The sequence below is a fragment of the Pleurodeles waltl genome, chromosome 12 (assembly GCF_031143425.1).
Source record: "Pleurodeles waltl isolate 20211129_DDA chromosome 12, aPleWal1.hap1.20221129, whole genome shotgun sequence".
In the NCBI taxonomy this organism is placed as follows: Eukaryota; Metazoa; Chordata; class Amphibia; order Caudata; family Salamandridae; genus Pleurodeles; species Pleurodeles waltl.
The window spans coordinates 524,342,182-524,366,046 of NC_090451.1; the positions used below are offsets into that span (position 1 = coordinate 524,342,182).

Consider the following 23,865-nt stretch of genomic DNA (forward strand, 5'->3'; position numbering starts at 1 on the left):
TCTTAAAATAAACTAAGAAAATATATTTTTCTATAACAAAACCTATTGGCTGGATTTGTCTCCGAGTGTGTGTACCTCATTTATTGTCTATGTATATGTACAACAAATGCTTAACACTACTCCTTGGATAAGCCTACTGCTCGACCACACTACCACAAAATAGAGCATTAGTATTATCTCTTTTTACCACTATTTTACCTCTAAGGGGAACCTTGGACTCTGTGCATGCTATTCCTTACTTTGAAATAGCACATACAGAGCCAACTTCCTACACTAGGGAAGGCCCAGAAACTATCCTTGAAATCAGTCTACTGTTCCTATTTTAGAAATAATTATCTTCTTTGTACATCTTATAGACGACTGAATAACCAATTTCTCGATCTTAAGTGGTATCCCCTGTTTGAATCTTATTTAGATCTTATTCATGACTCCTTAGGAAAGGGCCTGTACGCCCGCTTTCGTTTCAGGTATTTACCGCCACTGTCTTTTACTGGTAGTTGGAGGTCACCGCTAGTATCCAACTTATGCCCTGGCTGTAATGCTGCTCCTGAATCTGTCGAAAACTATGTTCTTTTGCCCAGTGTATGCTTTACCCCAACACAAGTGGATCCATCCAGTTTGTCAGAACTTGGGCACAAGACAATTTGTTATCGCCCTAAGTATCTTAAAGAGCAACACTTCGATTGCTTTGATTCATGCAGATAGCAAGTTCCTTGTGGCTGCATGGCATATACATACTAGTCTTTTAAAAATAAAAAAAATAAAGTCATTTGTAAATATACATGTTTTAGGGCAAGAAATGAGATTTATATTTTTATTGCTAAAATTGAATCGTCTTTCAATTGTTTTTTTATTTTTTTTAATCTAATTTGTAATCTATGGAGTATTGTGGTTTTATTGCTTTGATGTTTATTTATGACCGAATAAAGCTTGTTTTTATTATTAAATCAATAAAAAAAAAAAAACACACAAGACTGATGGATTAATATTTTGCCTATGCATTTTTCCTTCCATTTGTCCTTTTTTGTCACTTGTACATTTTTCAACTTAGTGTTAAGGTTGTAGTAATTCAAAACTAAGTTCTGTGGTGTCAATATTCACTGAGAAGTGTTTCTATACCTGCTACAACTACACCTGCCTGGAAAGAAGACCTTTGTTGTTCTAATAAAATTCTATGCAATGGTTATTTTGTAAATGTCCATTTTGTAAAGCAACAATAAGCACACCACGTACCAGGTTATTATTTATACTAAATGCTGTGAATAAAAAGCAAATTGAGTAGAGTTATCACTATTGACCACCTTGCCAAAGTCTGACATATTGCCTTAGACAGCACTTGTTTGAAGATGTTGTCTTCAGCTCTTTCTAATGTTACAATACATTAAATTGCTCTTCAAATTACCATTGTCTCTTCATCACCCTCTAGCCAGAAAAGAACCTCATTAGCTACTTCAGATACTCGCTACTGTTGGGACCATCACTTATGTTGCCATCAAACTTTTACTATTTAAAATACAACAACACAAAAGGTACCTCGCAGACTTACTGACTCAAAAAGCTTTAATATCAAGTATAGTTTAGACTTGGCAAAGTAGCAACCTTTTAAGTAAAATTTTCTGCATCAAACACGGCAGAGTCTATAGGACTCATATCTACATTAACCAGAAGAACAAAATTACTTATTTGTGAACAATTTCAGATTTAATTTTCCAATGATAGATGCAGGATGACAATATCTTGACTATATTCATCTGGTGTGACAGCAAAGTCTCATGAATGTAGACTAAATTTGTAAGGAAATGCCTCCTTGGCATGGTTACCCCCTGACTTTTTGCCTTTGCTGATGCTATGTTTTGATTTGAAAGTGTGCTGAGGCCTGCTAAACAGGCCCCAGCACCAGTGTTCTTTCCCTAACCTGTACTTTTGTTTTCACAATTGGCACACCCTGGCATCCAGGTAAGTCCCTTGTAACTGGTACCCTTGGTACCAAGGGCCTTGATGCCAGGGAAGGTCTCTAAGGGCTGCAGCATATCTTATGCCACCCTGGGGACCCCTCACTCAGCACAGACACTGCTTGCCAGCTTGTGTGTGCTGGTGAGGACAAAATGAGTAAGTCGACATGGCACTCCCCTCAGGGTGCCATGCCAACCTCACACTGCCTATGCAGTATAGATAAGTCACCCCTCTAGCAGGCCTTACAGCCCTAAGGCAGGGTGCACTATACCATAGGTGAGGGCACCAGTGCATGAGCACTGTGCCCCTACAGTGTCTAAAGAAAACCTTAGACATTGTAAGTGCAGGGTAGCCATAAGAGTATATCGTCTGGGAGTCTGTCAAACACAGACTCCACAGCACCCTAATGGCTACACTGAAAACTGGGAAGTTTGGTATCAAACTTCTCAGCACAATAAACACACTCTGATGCCAGTGTACATTTTGTGAAATACATCCCAGAGGGCACCTTAGAGGTGCCCCCTGAAACCTTAACCAACTACCCGTGTAGGCTGACTGGTTTTAGCAGCCTGCCGCACTCAAGACATGTTGCTGGCCACATGGGGAGAGTGCCTTTGTCACTCTGTGGCCAGTAACAAAGCCTGCACTGAGTGGAGATGCTATCACCTCCCCCAGGCAGGAGCTGTAACACCTGGCGGTGAGCCTCAAAGGCTCACCCCCTTTGTTCCAGCACCACAGGGCACTCCAGCTAGTGGAGTTGCCAGCCCCCTCCGGCCACGGCCCCACTTTTGGCGGCAAGGCCGGAGGAATTAATGAGAAAAACAAGGAGGAGTCACTGGCCAGTCAGGACAGCCCCTAAGGTGTCCTGAGCTGAAGTAACTAACTTTTAGAAATCCTCCATCTTGCAGATGGAGGATTCCCCCAATAGGGATAGGAATGTGACCCCCCTCCCCTTGGGAGGAGGCACAAAGAGGGTGTACCCACCCTCAGGGCTAGTAGCCATTGGCTACTAACCCCCCCAGACCTAAACACGCCCTTAAATTTAGTATTTAAGGGCTCCCCTGAACCTAAGAATTTAGATTCCTGCAACTTAAAGAAGAAGAGGACTGCTGAGCTGAAAAACCCTGAAGACACAAACTGCTTTAGCCCCAGCCCACCTACCGGCCCGTCTCCCTCCTTCAGAAGAAAACTGCTCCAGCGATGCTTTCCCCAGGACCAGCGACCTCTGAATCCTCAGAGGACTGCCCTGCTTCCAAAAGACCAAGAAACTCCCGAGAACAGCGGCCCTGTTCAACAAAGACTGCAACTTTGTTTCCAGAGGGGCAGATTTAAAGACCCCTGCAATCCCCGTAAGAAGCGTGAGACTTGCAACACTGCACCCGGCGACCCAGACTGGTCGAGAAACACCACCTCAGGGAGGACCCTCCGGCGACTCCGAGACTGAGTAACCAAAGTTGCCCCCACAGCGATGCCTGCAGAGGGAATCCCGAGGCTCCCCCTGACCGCGACTGCCCGACTGAAATCCCGACACCTGGAAAAGACCCTGCACCCGCAGCCCCCAGGACCTGAAGGATCGGAACTCCAGTGCAGGAGTGACCCCCAAGAGGCCCTCTCCCTTGCCCAGGTGGTGGCTACCCCGAGGAGACCGCCCCCCCCCCCTTGCCTGCCAGCACCGCTGAAGCGACCCCTTGGTCTCTCATTGAAACCTATTGAAAACCCGACGCGTGTTGGCACACTGCACCCGGCCGCCCCAGTGCCGCTGAGGGTGTACTTTTTGTGCTGACTTGTGTCCCCCCCGGTGCCCTACAAAACCCCCCTGGTCTGCCCTCCGAAGACGCGGGTACTTACCTGCTGGCAGACCGAAACCGGGGCACCCCCTTCTCTGTTTAAGCCTAAGTGTTTTGGGCACCACTTTGAACTCTGCACCTGACCGGCCCTGAGCTGCTGGTGTGGTGACTTTGGGGTTGCTCCGAACCCCTAACGGTGGGCTACCTTGGACCCCAATTTGAACCACGTAGGTGGTTTATTTACCTGCAAGAACTAACATTACTTTACCTCCCCCAGGAACTGTGAAAATTGCACCAAGTGTCCACTTTTAAAACAGCTAAATGTGTTTTATGTAAAAAGTATATATGCTATTGTGATTATTCAAAGTTCCTAGAGTACTTACCTGCAATACCTTTCAAATGAGATTACATGTAGAATTTGAACCTATGGTTCTTAAACTAAGAAAATATATTTTTCTATAACAAAAACCTATTGGCCTGGAATTGTTTCTGAGTGTGTGTTCCTCATTTATTGCCTGTGTGTATGTACAACAAATGCTTAACACTACTCCTTTGATAATACTAATGCTCTATTTTGTGGTAGTGTGGTCGAGCAGTAGGCTTATCTCTTTTTGCCACTATCTTACCTCTAAGGGGAACCCTTGGACTCGGTGCATACTATTCCTTACTTTGAAATAGTGCATACAGAGCCAACTTCCTACAAAATTAAAATCTGCTACAAATTTATTTTGCAGTGACAGTCAGCAAAAAAAAAAAAAAAAAAAAAAAAAAAAAGGAAATGTGAATGCTTCAAAGTATGCATAGATGATAGATGTGTGTAATGGCTGTAAAAGGGGAATATTTTCCAGTGAAAGCCAGAGAGAAGCCTTTTTTGCCTGGTAGTATGTATCCCTGATAGTTCAATGTTTTTCAAACCAAACAAAAGCTTGACTGGATTGTCTGCACTATCCAGGACGCCCCTTTTCCATTGATTATGGTTTTGCTATTGTGTGACACATTCGTCAATTGAGGATTTATTAGTTTAATCCATTATAGACAGTACGTAGCAGTAGTACTTAGGAAACACCTGGTAATTAGTTTAATACATGTGATTTAGTAAATAAATGTTGGGTGACTAAGAAAATACAACCTTATTGTGGTGTACACCTATACACAAAAGCTGCTTAACTTTGTGATCCTGTATATTACTGATCCTGCATAAGGAAGGTGGTCATATACAAAAGCCATCTATAAACACATTTTAAAGATGCTCTGCAAAAGATCTGAAAAAGGGTTGTAACTACCAAACAATCCAGCAGTTAAAAAAAGATACAGCAGCTTCCAATTCCCAAATTAGTAACTGAACTCTCTCATTAAGGAGAATCATGACAGTGAGTAGGTGCCAAGTAACAGGCAAATCCTTCCCTTTGTGCTTCTGAGTAAGTACATTTCAGCCACTTCTCTGTCCAGATTCTAGGACCTCAGAAGATAAACCACCTAGTCCAGTGACTCAAAATGCTTTGTCCCTTCAATGAAAGGACCTCTTTTTGACTTGATCACCCTCCACTTTTTGCCTGGAATCTGACGTAATCTTGATTGAAAGTGCACTCTGTTCCTGCTACTTAGGTCACCAGTGCCAGATCTTTCCCAAAACTGCACAGTTTCCCCAACTGGCAAAACATTTGTGATGGTTTCACTGAAGATAGGGATGTTTGGTATCAAACATCTCGAAACTGAGAAACAACGGTGATGCCAGTGTAGGATTTACCAATACATGCACCCAGAGGGCACCTTCAGGTGCCCCCTGAAACCCTAACAGCTTCTGGTGTGCTCGCCTGCCAGTTTCTGCCTCCAGGCTAGTACCGCCCCTAAGGTAGGCTACAGAGGGGTGGACACCATTTTGCAGAGGTAGCCATCTTTGAGATGGCCTTTTTAGGAATTCTGGGTCAGGGTTATGGCGACTTCCCACAAGAAGCGTTCATATAGGTGGCTTAGTGACCCCAAGGGTCAGAAGACCATTGGCTTCTACTCTACATATCCCCAACACTCCTAAAATCAGTATTTAGAGGAGCCACTGGCACCAGGAGCAGATCCTGACGACCCAAGAAGACCAAGGACATCGAAAAGCCACAACAGCAGAAGAGAAAAGTAGCTGACCTGGTACCAACTGCACCAGTCTGTCTGCATCCCTCGACAAAGTCTGCACCAATGGTGACTTATCCTGCAGCTGTGACTCCAGAAACCTGGAGCACTGACTGCCTTCGGGGGAAAAAAAAAAAAAAAAAAAAAAAAAAAAAACGATTCAAGACCTCCCGTGGACCTGTTCTCCAGCAAACTCCAAAACCAGGAACTCTGAAGCTCCGGAACCACCAAAACCTGACACCTGAAGTCACCACTACAGCACCCACCGTCTCCTACCCAAATTGAAGCGGACCACAGATGCCAACTAGGTTCCCCAGCCCTCCAGAGTCTGAGTCCATTGTGGTTTGACCCCCCCACCCCCTGCACTCCCAAATGACACCTGCAGCCCCTGCACAAAGCAAACCTACACCGCTCCAGTCAGAAAAACCCAACACTGCACCGGTCACCCCTGAGCAGTACAGAAGAGGAACAAAGGTGCCTACCTGTGGCCTAAACTATGAGGCCTGAGCCCCACTGTTGATTCACCCCGACTGGCCTCCCGGCCAGAGCCTACAGCCTCTTTATGCAGTGACCGATCCCCATAGGAATGCCTGGGGCACCCAACACTGTTCTGCACTGTGCACCCAGCCGCACCCATGCCACTGAGGGTGTACTGTGGGTGCTGCCTTAGACCTTTCCCACTACTCACTTTAACTCCTGGAGATTGGTCCTGTAAGTTGCTGTACTCTACCATTTGCAGAGCTTGTTTTTCCTTCCGCAAGATAATCTTGCAGAACTCACAAATTGCCTCAACTGTCCACTTTTTAAAGTGAAAAGAAATATTTAAAAATGTACTTACCTGAACAATTTTCCTCTGATGCCTAAATATGTATAAATATGCTGGTTATTTATTATAAATTGGTGTGGATCTCTAGTCATGTGTCTCATTTATTAACTATTGTATTTGTAGAGGTCTTGCACTCCCGTGTTAAGCCCAAGGCTGCTTGATCACACTACCCCTAAATAGAGCACTTTGGGATTGCATGGGAAGCCCTGTCCACTCTCTGGGGAATCCCTAGACATTTTACACGGTACTCACATTCTATATAAAGGGCCAGCTTCACCTCGATCAACTAATGTGAGCAAACTTCCGGTGTTGTATGACCAACGTGCACAAGGTAAATAACATGCTTCTTGACACAGGCAGGTGTCAATGTCAAGCTGGACCTGCATTTGTCAGTCACTTCTGAAATCAGCACAGTGTTGGTGGCATAGTGATTGTTGGAAAAGAGGATGCCGTAGAATTAGTATGTTCACCGTTTGAGAAATAAGTGTATGAATGGTTGATCCAACTCTTATTCGTTTTACCCTGGTCTGGTTATTCTGCTATGACCTGCTTTTCCCCTGGCAACTTGTTCTGGATTGCTCAATACCAAATTTACTATGGCAAGTGTTCCGTTTTAATAAACAATGATGGAACTGGCTCTATAGACTAACTACCTAATATGTTTTCATTGTACCGCTAAAGAAAGCTCACTACTATATTGATAATTCTGCATAGTAACTCCGATTACTACAAGCAAATAATACCAACAGATTAACCACAGTTCTTAGTTAAACTCCTTTCTGTAAGAGTGAATGTTAAAATGTAATTTCTCTTCCAACTCATCAAGAGTCCACCCCTCCAAGTTATTCACTGTACCTGTGATTAGGTGCATACTTTTGCATTCATTTCAGAACTATCAAGCGTATGGAAGAGTTTTGAGAGCAGAAGTATCCTCCATTCTAAACCTGGACACGTCTAGGATGTTTGAGGTGTTGATGCACTTAATTAAAAGTTAACACCTGATCAGAGCTAACTTTCAGTGGCTATGAAATTTGAAGTGTTTAACTGAACAAATTGTGAGTTCGGGTGATTCAGTAGTCTTTTTTTTTTAGTTCTTTAAATTAGATATAGAAGTTAAAATAAAAAAAATCAGCCCCAATACCAGATGTCACTATAGTGCACTATCAATTACAACATGAAATACTACGCACAGATTCCCAAAATCCAAAAGTCCGTGTCTGACACATACGCTCCCATAAAGTACATCACTACACCAAACTATTGACTGTTGGTCTGGGTGGGAAGTTCAGGGGTAGTTACTGGGAAACGATGGTGGTACTAAAAATTACTTCGTAGGACATTAGATTCAACAAACTACGTAAAAATGAAAAATAAAATAAACATGCTATTGTCCATATCCAAAAGCAATCAACTGCTTACCACGGCGCAACGTCTTAAGGAAAGCGTCAATCTGTTCCAGTCCTACGCCAAAGGTTCCCTTCTGGCCGTAAAGGAGATGGGAGAGCAGGAGGTGTAAGACCTCTATTGCAATATCTTGAAAGCCACCTTCTTGATTTCCACCAACGTCTGCGTCGATGTAGGATCGCAAGAGGTCTGGAAGCTTCTGCTTTATGAACTGCCCAGCTACATACCCAAAAAAATAAAGACATTCAAAACTTGAACTGATTTTTTTTTGGGGCATAAAACTAAAGACTAATAACATCTTTTTTCACAACAACACTATAAAGCAATCTGTTGGTTCAATTAAGAAAAAGGAAAATGGTACTTACCCAGTAAGCATCTGTGGTATGTAGTGCTGCTGACTCACATGCTAAGCATAATCCTGCCATCTAGTGTTGGGCTCGGATGTGTGCAACTTGTTTTTCTTAGAAGAAAGTCTTCCAAGTCAAGAGGTAACGTGAGCCCTCTTTTGGTTGGTATTGCACATGATCACGAGTCCATTGTTGGATTGCTATCACACAACGAGGTCGAGGGTAGAATGTGGAGCAGAGCACCGTATAGTGAGGCGTCCATGTTAAAAAGTTTATGATAATCCATAAAAGTAAAAACAGAGGTCCAGGGAGGATGGGGGGCGCATGTGAATCTACAACCCTGTATGTCACGAACAGATCCTTACTGGGTAAGTAACATTATCCGTTAGAGGCATTTGTGGCTGTAGACAGACATGCTTAGCATAGACTGTAAAGCATTTCTCCTCCATAAGCAGTGGCTAACCTGTGAGTGTTAGTTGTTTGAAATGGTGTATGTACAACTGCTACTTGGCCCACGGTCGCTTGTTTACGGGCCAGCACATGTACACAGTAACTATATGTAAATCTATGTGGTGTAGAACATATAACTTTTTAAACATGTCAGCGATAGGTATTTTATCCAGAGAGGTCACTGAAGCTTTTTTTTTTTTTTTTTAAGCAAGTGGAGTGAGCTCTAGGAGGGATAGGTAAAGTTCTTTTCGAACTAGCACATTAAGTTTGTACGCATTTAACAATCCAACATGTAATACCAGGCTTAAAAAAACAGCCCCTTTTTCGCATGGTCTTGAAAAGGCAAGAGAGTCGTGGAGTTTTACTAAATGTTTTGAATCTGTCAATACAATACAAGAGGGCTTGGTTAAAGTCTAAGGTATGTCCAGCAGTTTCTGCAATAGTATCAGGTTTGAGGGGGGGGGGGGAACTAGGAAAAAAAAAAACTGCCAATGCAATAAATTAAAGTGGAGTTGAGACTCCACCTTTGAGAAAAAAATGTATGATTGGTGCACAGTACCACTCTTTTCGATGTAGTTGAAAGAAGGGTTCTGAAGTTAATAGCTGAAGTGCACTAACACTTTTCAGTGAAGCGATAAATAGAAAGGATAATTAAAAACTGGAGAGGCCAGGAGCCGACGGGCTCAGACGGAGGACAAAATTAATCCTGTTTATACAATACTGAGATTCCAAGGGGGAGCTAAAGGCACTCTCTGGAAGGACTAAAGTCATTCCTCCTAAAGGCTCTGATGACTGGAATCCTGAATAATGAAGTGTGTTTTGTAGATATGTGGCTACTGCCGCTAAGTGTAGCCGTATTGATGTAAAAGCAAAACCGAAGTCATGCAAGTGAAATAAACAGGCAATATCTTGAACCACGCCTGCTAAAGGATTAGTGTTTTTGCAATCATAATAAACAGATCTTTTCCATTTAGCAGCATAACAGGAACAAGTATTGGGCCTGCATGCTTCTTAAGAACATCCATACATGGTTGTGGTAGAGTCAAGTAACCAAACTCCAGAACTTCAAGAGACAAATCGCAATGGAGACACCAGGGGTATGGGTGTCCGACTTCTCCAGGACTCCAGGAAAGTGACTTTTTGGCACTGTCCTAGCACACTTTTTTGCTGGTATCTGACGTGATTGACTGTAAGCACACTGGTTTCCTGCTAACCATGTCCCCAGTGCCAGAGCTTTCCCTAAACTGTACATTTGTTTTCCCAATCTGCAAATCTTTCAGCACCCTCTAAGTCCCTAGCAAATGGTAACCCTGGTACCTAGGGCCCGAGGTGCTCAAGATGGTCCCTAAGGGCTACAGCACAAATTGACACACCCTAAGGGACCCCTTACCAAGCACATGACAGGCTGCCATTGCAGGCTGCGTATCCTGGTGCAGACAAAAGGGAAAACACAACATTGCACATAGCCCGATTGCCATGTGCCCTAACACTGCATGCAATACATTCAAGTCAACCCTACAACATGCCTTCCAACCCTAGGACAGAGTGCACTATATTACATGAGGGCATATCCGCAAGAGCAGATATGCCCCTGCTTGGTCTTTGACAGTTCCCCAGCTACATGATAGCTTCCCTGAAGATAGGAATGTTTGGTATCAAACATCTCATATTCGTGAACCCACACCGATCCCAGGGTTGAATTTACCAAAACATGCACCTAGAGAGCAACTAAGAGGTGCACCCTGAAACTCTACCAGCCTCTGGTGCTTGCGGACTCTTTTCTGCCGGCCTGCACCCAAGAAACTTTAAAGTACAAATCTGGATCTCCCTTGCAAGAGAGGAGGCCACCCCTCCCGAGTCCATTTGGCACCTGGACAGGCAGGAAAATTAGCTACCCAGGTAGGAGTCTCACCTCAGGAAAGTACCACCCCCTAAAGTGGGCTACTGCAAGGTGGACATTTGAAGTATTACATGTAAATCTTGAACCTGTGGTTCTTAAAATAAACTAAGAAAATATATTTTTCTATACAAAAACCTATTGGCCTGGAATAGTCTTTCAGTGTGTGTTCCTCATTTATTGCCTGTGTGTGTACAACAAATGCTTAACACTACCCTCTGATAAGCCTACTGCTCGACCACACTGCCACAAAATAGAGCATTAGAATTCTCTTTTTGCCACTATCTTACCTCTAAGGGGAACCCTTGGACTCTGTGCATACTATTCCTTACTTTGAAATAGTGCATACAGAGCCAACTTCCTACAACAGGGTTATGCCCACTTCCCACACGAAGTAGTCATATAGGGGGGTGTAGTGACCCCAAAGGATGGTAGCCCACTGGCTACTACCCTACACCTCCAAAGTCTCTAAATGCAGTATTTAGGGGAGCCCTTAGCACCAGAGAAGCACATCCTGAGGATTTAGGACGAAGAACACTGAAGAGCCGTGAAGCCAGAAGAGAAGAGCAGCACATCTTGTACAAACCCCGCCGGCCAGTCTGCATCCCTCACCAAGGTCAACTCGCCCTGCAGGTGTGACCCCAAAACCAGGGAGGACTGCCTGCCTTCAATAAAGACAAGCCCCCCAGTGAACAGCATACCTGTTCTAGAGCAAACTCCAATAGAAGGGACTCTGAACATTCTGGAACCACCGAAACCAGACACCTGAAATAACCTCTGCACCCACTGCCTCTGACCGGAGTTGAAGTGAACAACCGGTGGCAACGAGGTTCCCCAGCCCTCCAGAGTCAACGTTTATCGTGGTTTCACCCCTCCTGGACTCCACGACACCTGCAGCCTCTGCACGCAGCCCCCCTCCACGGCGATTGCGCTCGTAAAGAAAACCCAACACCTGAGCAAACTTATGGCCCAGTCGCCCCGGAGCTGTGAAGAAGAGTACTAAAGTGCCCAAGCATCGCAAGGCCCGAGTCCCGCTCTTTGTTCAGCCCGAATGGCCTCCTGGCCAGAGCCGGGCAGCCTCTTTTTGCAGAGACTGATCTGTGTTGAAACGCATTGGGCACTCAGCGGTTTGGTACCCTTTATTCTGCCGCCCCAGCGCTACTTGTATACTGCTGTTGCTCAGAACACAGTAATTGGAGAGAAGGGGAACATAAGCAAAGTGTCATAAGGATTAGTTACTTACCTGTAAATCCTAGTTCTCTTCCAGGGGTATCCTCATCAAAGTCATAAACATTGAATATTCCCGCCCTTGTGCGGGGACCCCGGAGCATATATATATATAAAATACATACATATTATCATGTGTAAAACAGCAATGCAGGCTATAATCATAAATAGGCTAAAATGCTTTATTTCTATGCAAGGTTTTTTTTTTTTTTTTTTTTTATATTATAAATTCACAATAGATCATAAATATCTACCTAAGCCTCAAAAACTGGACTTAGGGAAGTAAACAGCAGTAAATATCAGAGAAAAATAGAAAAAACCACATTGAAAAACAATGAAGCATTCTTAGCCAATAGGCTGCATGCAGGTTAGCACAGGAGAACCATAAAAACTTTGGCACCGTGCCTTTAAGACCCTGAGCACCTCCAGTATCCCACCATGCCTCAGGGGTGAAGGGAAGGTGACAGTTGGTTCACAGTTAGGTCAGTACTTTTTTACGGTGACAATCTGTGTAACTGATCAGAAAGATAATCTGTCCTGCACTTCTAGGAGACTTAAGTCCGGGGAGGAGGGTGGGTTGTTTATGACTTTGATGAGGATACCCCTGGAAGAGAACTAGGATTTACAGGTAAGTAACTAATCCTTCTCTTCCAGGGGATCCTCATCAATAGTCATAAACATTGAATAGATTAGCAAGCCCATCCCTAAACTCTGCGGACTGTCCGAAAGAAGTGCAGGAAAGAATACATATTCATGCAAATAGATTTCTAAGAGAGGCCTGCCCCACCTGGGCATCCGCTCTTGCATCCGAGTCTAAACAGTAATGCTTAGTAAAGGTATGCACAGACTTCCATGTAGCAGCCTTACAAATCTCGGAAATTGGTACATTGTTAAGGAGGGCAGCAGTAGCCGCTTTTCCCCTTGTGGAATGCGCTTTTGGCCTAGCCAGTAATTGCTTATTAGCCAGTTGGTAAGTGTGAACAATACAAGACACAATCCATCTTGATATAGTTCGTTTAGACGCTGCCTCTCCTGTTCTTAAATGACCATAATTCAGAAACAAATGGTTAGAATGTCTAATCGGTTTTGTTTTGTCCAAATAGAATTTCAGCACTCTTTTTAAGTCTAAAGAATGCAATGCTTTCTCAGCCGGAGTCTCCGGATTGGGAAAGAAAGCCGGTAAAGATATAGTCTGATTGATATGGAATTCTGACACCACCTTCGGAAGGAAAGATGGGTGAGTTCGCAGAACCACTCTATTATCGTGAAAAAACCGTGTACGGTTCTCTGCAAGACAGAGCCTGAATTTCGCTGACCCTCCTCGCTGAAGTAATGGCCACCAAAAAAGCCGTCTTCCACGTAAGGTGCTGTAAAGAGGCCTTGTGGATAGGTTCAAAGGGAGGGCCCATAAGTTTTGACAGGACTACATTCAGTTCCCATGGAGGAGAAGGTCTCCGAATGGGAGGAAAAACCTTTTTCAAGCCTTCTAAAAAATCCTTGACTACAGGTATCGTAAAGAAGGATTCCTGAGAAGGCGACTTACGATACGCTGTAATTGCAGATAAATGAACCTTAATAGAAGATACCTGCAGACCAGACTTCGCCAGATGAAGTAAATAGGATAGTATGACGTCCTCCTGAGCTCGTATGGGATTTATACCTTGTTGAGAGCACCAGATGTAAAATCTCTTCCACTTAAAAGCGTAAGAACGCCGCGTGGAAGGTCGTTTTGACCCTTTCAAGATGCTCATGCACTCCTGTGAGAGCCCTAGGTGCAAATACTGTAGGAATTCAGGAGCCATGCTGTCAAGCTCAGAGAGGGAAGGTTGGGATGTAGGATTCTGCCTTCCATTCTGCTCAGGAGATCCGGTCTGCACGGCAACCTCCTGTGAGGTCTTTCCGATAAGTTGAGTAGGTCCGTGTACCAGAATTGGCGGGGCCATTGTGGCGCTATCAGAATCATTCTGGTTCTGGAGTTGTAAAATTTGTTGATTACTGCCGGTATGAGGGGAATCGGTGGAAAGGCGTAGAGAAATGTCCCTGACCAGTTGATCAACAGGGCATTCCCTTGAGATCCCGGACGGCAGAACCTGGACGCGAAGTCTGGGCATTTCTTGTTTGTTTCGTCTGCAAAGAGATCCAACTGAGGTCAACCCCATTGACCGAAGATGTCCTCGACGACTTCGTCGTGTAGCACCCAGTCGTGCGCGTCTTCCAGATGTCTGCTCAGGAAATCTGCCTCTACGTTTTGCTGACCTGGCAGGTGTACCGCTGTGATAGACATTCCCCTGGCCAGGAGCCAATGCCATATCATTTGGGATTCTCGAGACAGAGGTAGTGATCTTGTTCCCCCCTGTTTGTTCAGGTAATACATTGTGGTTGTATTGTCTGTCTGAATTAGGATAGATTTCCCCTGAACCAATGGAGAGAAAGATTTGAGAGCCAGATGGACTGCTCTGAGTTCCAGTAGATTTATGTGATAGTTCTTTTCCTTGTCGGACCACAGACCCTGAGCTTGGAAGGAACCCAGATGAGCACCCCAACCCTGAAGAGACGCATCCGTTACCAGAGTGTCGACTGGAATTGTCTGGTGAAACGGAGAACCTATCGACAGGTGAGGTCTGTGCATCCACCATTGTAGTGATTGAAAAGCCACTGCTGGTAGTCGAACTCTGTCCTCCCAGTGACCAGTCTTTTGGCTCCAATTGTTCTCTAATGCCTCCTGAAGGGGCCTCATGCGTAGCCTGGCATTCGGGACAATGAAGATGCATGAAGCCATGGAGCCCAGAAGCGATGTCACCTGACGAGCTGTAGGTGCATCGGCTGTTAATAGATGTTGACACTTCCTGTGGATTGATAAAAGTCGTTCCTCCGAAGGATACACTCTTTGGAGCTCTGTGTTTAGTATCGCTCCCAGGTAGTGGAGGTTTTGTGTTGGAATCAAGGTTGACTTGTCGTGGTTGATTTGAAGACCTAGAGACTCGAAAGTTCTTAGAACGATATCTCGATGTTTTCTCGCCTGATCCGGAGATGAGGCCTTCACTAGCCAGTCGTCCAGGTAGGGGTAGACGAATATTTTTTGTCTTCGAAGGTGTGCCGCTACCACTGCTACACATTTTGAAAAGACTCGGGGTGCAGACTTCAGGCCGAATGGAAGGACTCTGAATTGGTAGTGCTGTGACGCTATCTGGAAACGTAAAAATTTCCGATGTTTGGTTGCTATTGGGATGTGAAAATATGCATCCTGTAGGTCGATGGAGCACATCCAGTCTCCCTGATGCAGTTGCGGGACAATCTGGTGAAGGGCTAGCATCCTGAACTTTTGTTTTCTTATGTACTTGTTCAGGAGCCGTAAGTCCAGAATTGGTCTGAAGAGGCCCTGTTGACCTTTTTTCGCCACCAGAAAGTAACGGGAGTACACCCCTTTTCCTTTTTGTGCCGGAGGAACCTTTTCTACAGCTTTCTTTTGTAGGAGTGCGAGAACTTCCTTGCGTAGCAGGCTGAGATGAGAAGGAAAACACCTTGCTGGCGGCAAGTGTGGAGGAGGTTTTTTGAAAAGGAGAGAATAGCCATGTTCGACAATATTGAGCACCCATTTGTCTTTTGTGATTGAGTGCCACTCGCGAAGATGATGCGTAACACTTCCCCCCACCGGAGTGGTGCACAGTGCTGAGGGAAGCAATGCCTCATTGCTTTGATGGTGTCTTTGCTGTAGACTGTTGAGGTCTACTTGACCCTCTGTCTCTTGTGGGTCTACGTGCCTGAAACAGGGGACGTCCCTGTCGTTGTTGTGGCCTTTGAGACCAGTGAGGGGTTTGAACCCTCTGCTGGAATGGTCGTCTGTCATACGGCCTGTACCTCCGCCTGAAGTCTTTTTTACGTTCCAGGCCCACTGCCCTCATCGTGTCGACTTCCGTTTTCATTCGGGCCATCTCTTCATCCGCGTGGGTACCGAACAACGAACTCCCGCTGAATGGGAGGTTCAAAATGCGCTGCTGTGCTTCCTGTTTCAGACCCGTGAGCCGTAGCCAGGAAGACCTCCTAGCGCAGATTCCGTGCGCATACCCATGCGCAGCCAAATCCGCCCCGTCCGCCGCCGCGCTGATGACCTGGTTAGATACTAGGCCCCCTTCCTGCAAGATTTCCTGGAAGTCCTGTCTATCTTCCCTGGTCAACTTTTCTGTAAATCTGTGGAGTGAGTCCCACAGAGAGCGGTCATATCTGCCCAGAAGTGCTGAGGCGCTGGAGACCTTCATAGCAGATGCCGCCGTACCGCACATCTTTCTCCCCAGAGAGTCTAGGTGTCTGCTCTCCTTATCCGGGGGGACTGTGGAAGATGATGCCACAGAGTGTGTTTTTCTGGCTGCGGCTAAGATCACAGAGTCCGGTGGCGGATCCTTCCGCAGGAATAAAGGATCTTGTTCCGGAGCTTTGTATTTCTTTTGAATCCTAGCCGGGGCAGACTTGAGAGTGGCTGGAGACAGAAAAGTGTCCATAGTCGGTTGCAGCAAACCCGGTACTAGTGGCAGCAGTTTTCTCGAGACTGATCTGTGTTGTAGGGTCTCAAAGATAACTGAGGATGAGGTGGCCGGTTCCGGTACCTCAATATTTAGCTTCTGCGCTCCCCTTAGAAGAACCTCATTAAAAGTGGTGATATCATCCACCGGGGAAATCCTAGCAGGTGGAGAATCTGTGAGTGTGGGGGAGTAGCGCCCCACAGACGATCCTGAAGAAGACCAAGAAGGTGATCTTCTGCGTGGTGTTCGTGACCTGGTTCTCCTTCGGGAACGGGACCTGCTCCGAGAGGCTGTAGCAGAGTGTGCAGGTCTTGTGGTCGGCTGACGAGAAGCAGAACGAGCCCGTCCTGCTCTAGCTGTAGGCGATGGCGTTCTCGGTAATGAGGCAGTAGGAGAATACATCCTCGAGTATTGTGAATCCGGGGATGCTGTGATGGGAGAAACATGCCCCGATGCTCTGGAATGGGATGATGCACTCCTTATAGAGACCACCGGTGAGGGAGCTTTGTCCGCTGGCTCTACTGCCTGTGACACAGCTGCAGGTTGTGTCGACGTCGATTGCATCCTCGACGTCGAAGGTTGCGATGGCTGGTTTGCTCTCGACGTCGAAGGTCTTGACGTCGGAGGTCTTGCCGTCGAGTGTCTTGACGCCGATCGCCTATCGCGGGACCTGGACCTACTCGCCGTCGTGTGTCTCGACGTTGAGCGGCGAGTGGTCGACGGCGGATGTTCATGCCGTCGAGATGTTTTTGGTGTCGTGTCCTTCGACGCCAAGGGGTGAGACGTTCTCAACGGCGAACGGGAGCGCCGGAGATGACTCGACGCCGAACGGCGGCCTGCCGTCGACGGAGATGTACCCCTGTGTCCATGTTTCGACGTTTTGTCCCTCGACGTCGGTCTGGTCGCCGTCGACGGTGATCTATGCCGGTGAGACGGTGGTGCCGATGACGTCGATGGAGAACAAACAGGTACAATCCTACCTGTCGACGTCGATCGGGCCATTCCTTCTGCTGTAGGTCTGGGAAGTGAAGAGGATGTTGACTTTTTCCTCTCCTGAAGCCCATGTAGCCTGATCTTCTCTCTGTCTTTGAGAGTCCTCCTTGACATGTTCTTACAATACTTGCAGGTGTCAGGACAGTGACTCTGTGGCAGGCAGACAATACACAGAGAGTGTGGGTCTGACTGGGCTTTCTTCTTCCCACAAGAGGGACATTTTACAACAAGAGATGGCATTTTTCTGTCAGAAAAAACCTTCCTAGCTCAGACAAAGATGTTACTTGTCGAGTGAAAAGTGAAAAAACGCTTTTGTAAAGAATTTTTCTGAGGAAAACTCAGAAAAACTGAGAGCTCAATGCTCCAGGATCCTCTCAGAAGAAGCCGGAAAAAAGAACTGACCTAACTGTGAACCAACTGTCACCTTCCCTTCACCCCTGAGGCATGGTGGGATACTGGAGGTGCTCAGGGTCTTAAAGGCACGGTGCCAAAGTTTTTATGGTTCTCCTGTGCTAACCTGCATGCAGCCTATTGGCTAAGAATGCTTCATTGTTTTTCAATGTGGTTTTTTCTATTTTTCTCTGATATTTACTGCTGTTTACTTCCCTAAGTCCAGTTTTTGAGGCTTAGGTAGATATTTATGATCTATTGTGAATTTATAATATAAAAAAAAAAAAAAAAAAACTTGCATAGAAATAAAGCATTTTAGCCTATTTATGATTATAGCCTGCATTGCTGTTTTACACATGATAATATGTATGTATTTTATATATATATGCTCCGGGGTCCCCGCACAAGGGCGGGAATATTCAATGTTTATGACTATTGATGAGGATCCCCTGGAAGAGAATACCCCTATTCATAACAAACTCAAAAATATGACTGCTCTAGAGAAGACATCTTCCTATTTTTTTTTATCATAGAGGACATCTCTCGACTGAACTGCTTGGGCTCACTAGACCACACAAGGGTAATTTCCTGTTATGGAAGTAGAAGTCTCACACACTTCATAGTGTCATGCTTCACCCTTGACTTCTACTCCCCTCTTAGGTAGGATTAATGCCATCAGGGAGGACTCAACCATCTAGCTCCTTTTGAGCAGAGGGGAGTTTCTGATAAATGATAACTGGATAAAAAGACGGGGATCCAGATTTGTAAAAAAAAAAAAAAAAAAAAAAAAAAATAATTTATAATGCCTTGTGTTCACCCCCGATACTACTTCCTTCATTAAATGGGTAACACACGTATTGTTAAAAAAAAATAAGGTGAAACCATGATAATGTTTGTGGTGCTCACTCAAGACAACATGTTTCTGACCATTCTTATGAGCCCTTACGGGTCTCGGACATTCATCATGGTATCAGATTCCTGTTCATTACAGGAATTTGTGTCAAACAGCTATAGTGTACCCTACAAAATAATGTGCAAGGAAACACCCAGAAAAATATCCTACCTTACTTCAGTATACATCTATATCAGGCACCTGAAAAAACACATGCCTAGACATACATGAAGATTCTTGTACATTGATCCCCTGTACGAAGCTGGCATGGTGAGCACCTTTGGCGTTATCACCGTATAACACGTCCAAGTATCCCCTATTAGTGAAATGTCGACAGTGTCTAGGAAGCCTGGCCTCTCTAGAGGTAGCTGTGGATGAGCAGCCAAGACTCATCTAGGAGACATGCAAAGCTTATTCAATACCACTACAGTCACAGTACTCACACATGAAAGAGCCACACAGTGTTGCAAAAAAAAATTTAAAAAATGGAGACCGCTAGTTGCAGATTTCTTACCTTAGAATAGATACCCAAGCAATGCCATACTCGGTGGTGGGCTGCGAACCAAGATCATACTAGAAAGTCCTGTAGGACCGAATGACCAAAATAGCTGTCTCGACTGACCCGACTGTCCAGACAGCAGTGCTTAGCAAACGTGTGCAGGGACACCCACGCAGCCGTCTGGCAGATATCCAGGACAGGAACTCCACGTCCTAACAGTGGAAGCAGCAGTTGCTCTGGTGGAAAGAGAATGCAAGCCTTCAGGAGGTTGCTTCTTGGCCAAACCGTAGGACATTTTGATGCAAAGAATCACCCATCGAGAGATGGTACGTTTTTGCACCGCCTTCCCTTTTTTTCACACCCACATACCCAAAGAGTTGATCGTCCACCCGGAAATCTTTAGTTCGATTGAGGTAGAATGCCAACGCCCTTTTTGGGTCCAGACGGTGGAGTCCCTCCTCCTCATGGGAAGGATGTGGTTGTGCGTAAACACACTATTATATAAACAATACCAATCACTAAGGAGCATAAAAAGCAACAAGCATTGGCAAAAGTGATAGAAAATAGCGAGGGTCCTAGGGGAGGGCAAACCAAATACTAAGAAAGTGGAACGCAAGATACAGACACAGCCAAGGATATGGAATCGTTGGAGGGGAGATGGAGGAACTAAGAACCCCAAGAGGCGAGTACCAGAGGGATTCTCTAGTGACCAGGAGAGCAGAGGTAATTACCCAGTTTTCCGTAAACCCAACAGGAGGACTTAGGAAAAGGTTTATGCAAGACCCAAACACGACTGAAAGGACCCAAAGGTGGATTCTGGAAGAAAAGGACCTGCAAAGAAGAGGACCAAGTCCAGTTCGTGACAGAGTGTCCAGTCGTGGCAGGAGCCACCACCCATCCTCCTGCAGATGCAGGACCAGGTCAACGTGGGACAAAGAAGACCAGCTGTGCAGCACAGAAGAGTCCATGAATCGATGCAGATGATGTCCGCGGTCTGGTTGCAGTATTTCAGTGGGGACAGAGAACCACCAACAAGCCTTGGCTAATGCCAATGAAGAAAAAGTTGCAAGGCTGAAGAGGACCAGCTAGGCCCAAGGGACTCGACCGAAGGGAGTCTGAGGGGACACTCAGCAGTCAGAAGAGTTCACAAAAGAGGAGGTACTCCCACAGGCAACAGACTGGCAGCAGGTACAGCAGTTGCAGTGAGGCCCACTCAGCACACCTGGAGAGGTTTCCCAAGTCACTGAAGAAGCAGAGAAGAGACTGTGCTTGGCAGGAAGAAGTGCTGGGGGCCAGGGCTACATTGAGTCTGAAGATCCCTTGGAGCAGGAGCAAACACGTCTTGGCAGCTGCAAGAGTCGTGGTGCACAGGGATACTGTCCTGCAAGGAGAGTCAAGGGCTTACAGTCTCCTCCACGCAGTTCTGGAGGAAAGCAGACCCACACAGCCAATTGTCGTTGCAGTTGGTGCCTGCAGATGCAGGGGAATGACTCCTTGGCTCCAAGGCATATTCCTTCTTACTTTTTGGTGTAGGCTCTTCGACCTTTGAGGATGCAAGCCAGGGAAATCTTGCAGTTGCCAAAAACAGCCAGAGAAACAATGTTGCAAAGCAGAGTCATCACTGGAGTTGCAGGTTGTTGGATTGCGGTTCCAGTGGCCAGAAGATGAAGTAAACTATGCAGAGGGATCCTGCTGGAATCTTGCATGTCGAAATCAGGGGACCCACCCAAGAGAGAGACCCTAAATAGACCACAAAGAGGGGAATTGGGCACATAGCATGGTGACCACCTTCTTGGGGGGGGCGCCTGTGATATCAACCTAGCAACTCAGATGCTCCCCGGTGCCTCTGCATATCTTGGATTCAAGAAGGCAGAATCAAGTGGCCACCTGGAGGAGTTCTAGGTACCACCCCTGGGATGGTGATTGACAGGGAAGTGGTCCCTCTCTTTCCTTTGTACAGTTTCGTGCCAGAGAAGGGACCGTGGGGGGGTCCCTGTACTGTTGCAAACCAGATTATGCAAGGAGGGCACCAAATTTGCCCTTCAAAGAATACTGGTGGCTTTGGCAGGCTACCTCTCCCAAGCTATGTCACCTATTTCTAAGGCGAAAGGGGGTTGCCGCCCTATCTCAAAGGAAATCCTTTGCCCTGCCTTCCCCTGCCTGAGCAGATCAAGTAACAGAAGGGCAGTAACCTGTCTGTGGGGTGGCAGCAACACAGGCTACCCAGAAAACCTCAGACTGGTAGGGACAATACTGGGGGGTCCTCTAAGGAGCCCCCGGAGTGCATGGAATCATACAATCAATACTGGCAACAGTAATGAGGTATTATTCTGACATGTTTGATACCAAACATGCCCAGGTTCGGAGTTAACATTATGTAGCTGGACACCTGTGTCCAGTACATGGGTAAAATGCCCTTACGAAGTCTGGATGTTGTAGGGGCCCTCTGCTCATACAGGGGTGCCCTCACACAGGTACCTGCACCATTTCCTCTGGCCTAGGAGGGCCTACCATAGGGGTGACTTACCTGGTGCAGTGACCTGTAGTAAAAGGGTGTATGCAACTTTTCGTGCAGACTGCAATGGCACGCCTGCAGACATTTTGCATGGGCTCACAAGGGTGGCACAATACATGCCGAAGCCCATGGAGAATCCCTGGTGCCCCAATGCCCCGGGTACCCAAGTACCATATACTAGGAACTTGTATGGGGGCACCAGTATGCCAATTGTGGGGTGCGCAATGTCCTAAACAACCACATTTAGAGGGAGAAAGCACAATCACTGCGTTCCTGGTTAGCAGGATCCCAGTGAAAACAGTCAAAGCATACTGATAAGCAAAACAAATGGGGGTAACCATGCCAAAAAGAGGGTACTTTCCTGTATATCCTAATTGAGTTGTGGGTCTCATTTATTGACTAGTGTATTTGTGGATGTTTTGCACTCTTCTGTGTTAAGTCTAATGCTGCTCGACCACACTACCTCCAAATAGAGCACTTTGGGATTGCATAGCAAGTCCTGTCCACTCACTGGAGAACCCCTGGACTCTTCACACAGCACTGACAACACATAAAGGGCCAGCTTCCTACAATGGCTTTGCGTGAGAAGGTCCTGCCTGCTCAGCAGTCCCTTCTGGGGGACCTACTAAGTTCTAGGAGCATGGTGAACTATGGTTGCTGCACTCACTAGGATGAGGGTGAGAGATGTCTGCTGAAGCTTGCGAACCACAGACGTAAGCAGTGGGAGAGGTGGAAAAGCACAAGCAAATATCCTGCACCAGCTCATACATACTGCACAGCACCTGGACAATGGGAACTTGGACGTAAAGGTCTATTTGTGTTTGATGCCAACATCAAAAGTATGGAGGACTTGTAGGTGAGGTTGCCACTCATGGACCTTATTGGCAAGTCATGCTGAGGAGATCCACAAAACTGTCCACTCCCAGAAGGTATTCCGCTAACAAGTGAATGTTGTACCCGAGAGCCCACTTTCAAATAGTTTGGGCTAGATGAGAAAGCTGAGGGGTCCTTGGGCCCATCTGCTTTTGAGTTAATATATGGTAGTAATTTTGTCTGTTCTGAGCAGGACTACCTTGCCAATCAGTTGAGGAACAAAGGCTTTGAGAGCAAAGTGAACAGCTAGCAACACTAGGTAATTGATAGAGATGTTTTCAGCTGGTGTCCTTTATTATGGCTTGCTGCAGAACAGGGACTAAGAAAGGCCATCTTTTTAAAACATTATTGGTGTTCCACCACTGCAGAATGATATGCTTGATGGCAGACTGACACTAGATCTTCCAGTTGACCCTCCACTTGAGTCCATTAGTGTTCTAAGCATTCTTGCAACGGATACATATTCAGTCTGGCATGAGGTACTATGGCTATGCAATAAGCAATCATACCGAAGAGACGCACAGCTGTCCCAACTTATCTGCTAATGATGCTGGAAGTGGGGAATGAGGGCCTGGAAGAACTGAATCCTGGCAGCATTGGGGTAAGTTATCGCCACCTGTGAGTCAAGGATGGTTCCCAACTAGGGTTGCATTTGAAGGGGTTGGAGGTGGGATTTGACTGCATGGATGGTAAAGCCTAGTTGATGAAGTAGCTTTATGATGGCCTGAGCGAGCTGGAAGCACTTGAGGAGTTGTACTTTTGATGAGCCAGTCATCTAGATATAGAAAGACTGTGCCGAGTTGAGGCTCTGCTACTGCAAGACATTTGGTGAAGACTCTGGGGGTGGTTGCGACCCCGAAGGGAATCACACTGAATTGGAAATGCAGCCCATTCATTAGACACCATACATATTGGCGATACGCCGGATGATAGGACTGTGGAAATAAGCGTCCCCGAGGTCAAATGCAGCCATGAAGTCGTTTTGTTGTAATCTTGGAAGAGCGGTCATATGAATGTGCTGTGATTGAATGTGCTCAATTAGGGGTCTGAGATCTAAGACTGGTATTAGAGACCTATTGTTTTTGGGAATAAACTCCTGCGCCCTGCTGGTGCAGTGGCACTGGTTCTATGGCCCCTTTTTTTTGCGGAGTGTAAAAAACTGGACTTCTTTGCA

The 23,865-nt window shown here is 46.0% G+C and overlaps 1 protein-coding gene across 1 annotated transcript in view; it reads right to left on the reverse strand.

Moving 5' to 3' along the window:
- The window catches only part of CNOT1 (CCR4-NOT transcription complex subunit 1), a 1,177,977-nt gene that overhangs the window by 1,005,871 nt on the left and 148,241 nt on the right, over positions 1–23,865 (reverse strand). The window contains exon 7 of the mRNA XM_069215998.1: positions 8,107–8,310. Within this exon, the coding sequence (XP_069072099.1) occupies positions 8,107–8,310 (204 nt within the window). The remainder of the gene's footprint in view (positions 1–8,106; positions 8,311–23,865) is intronic.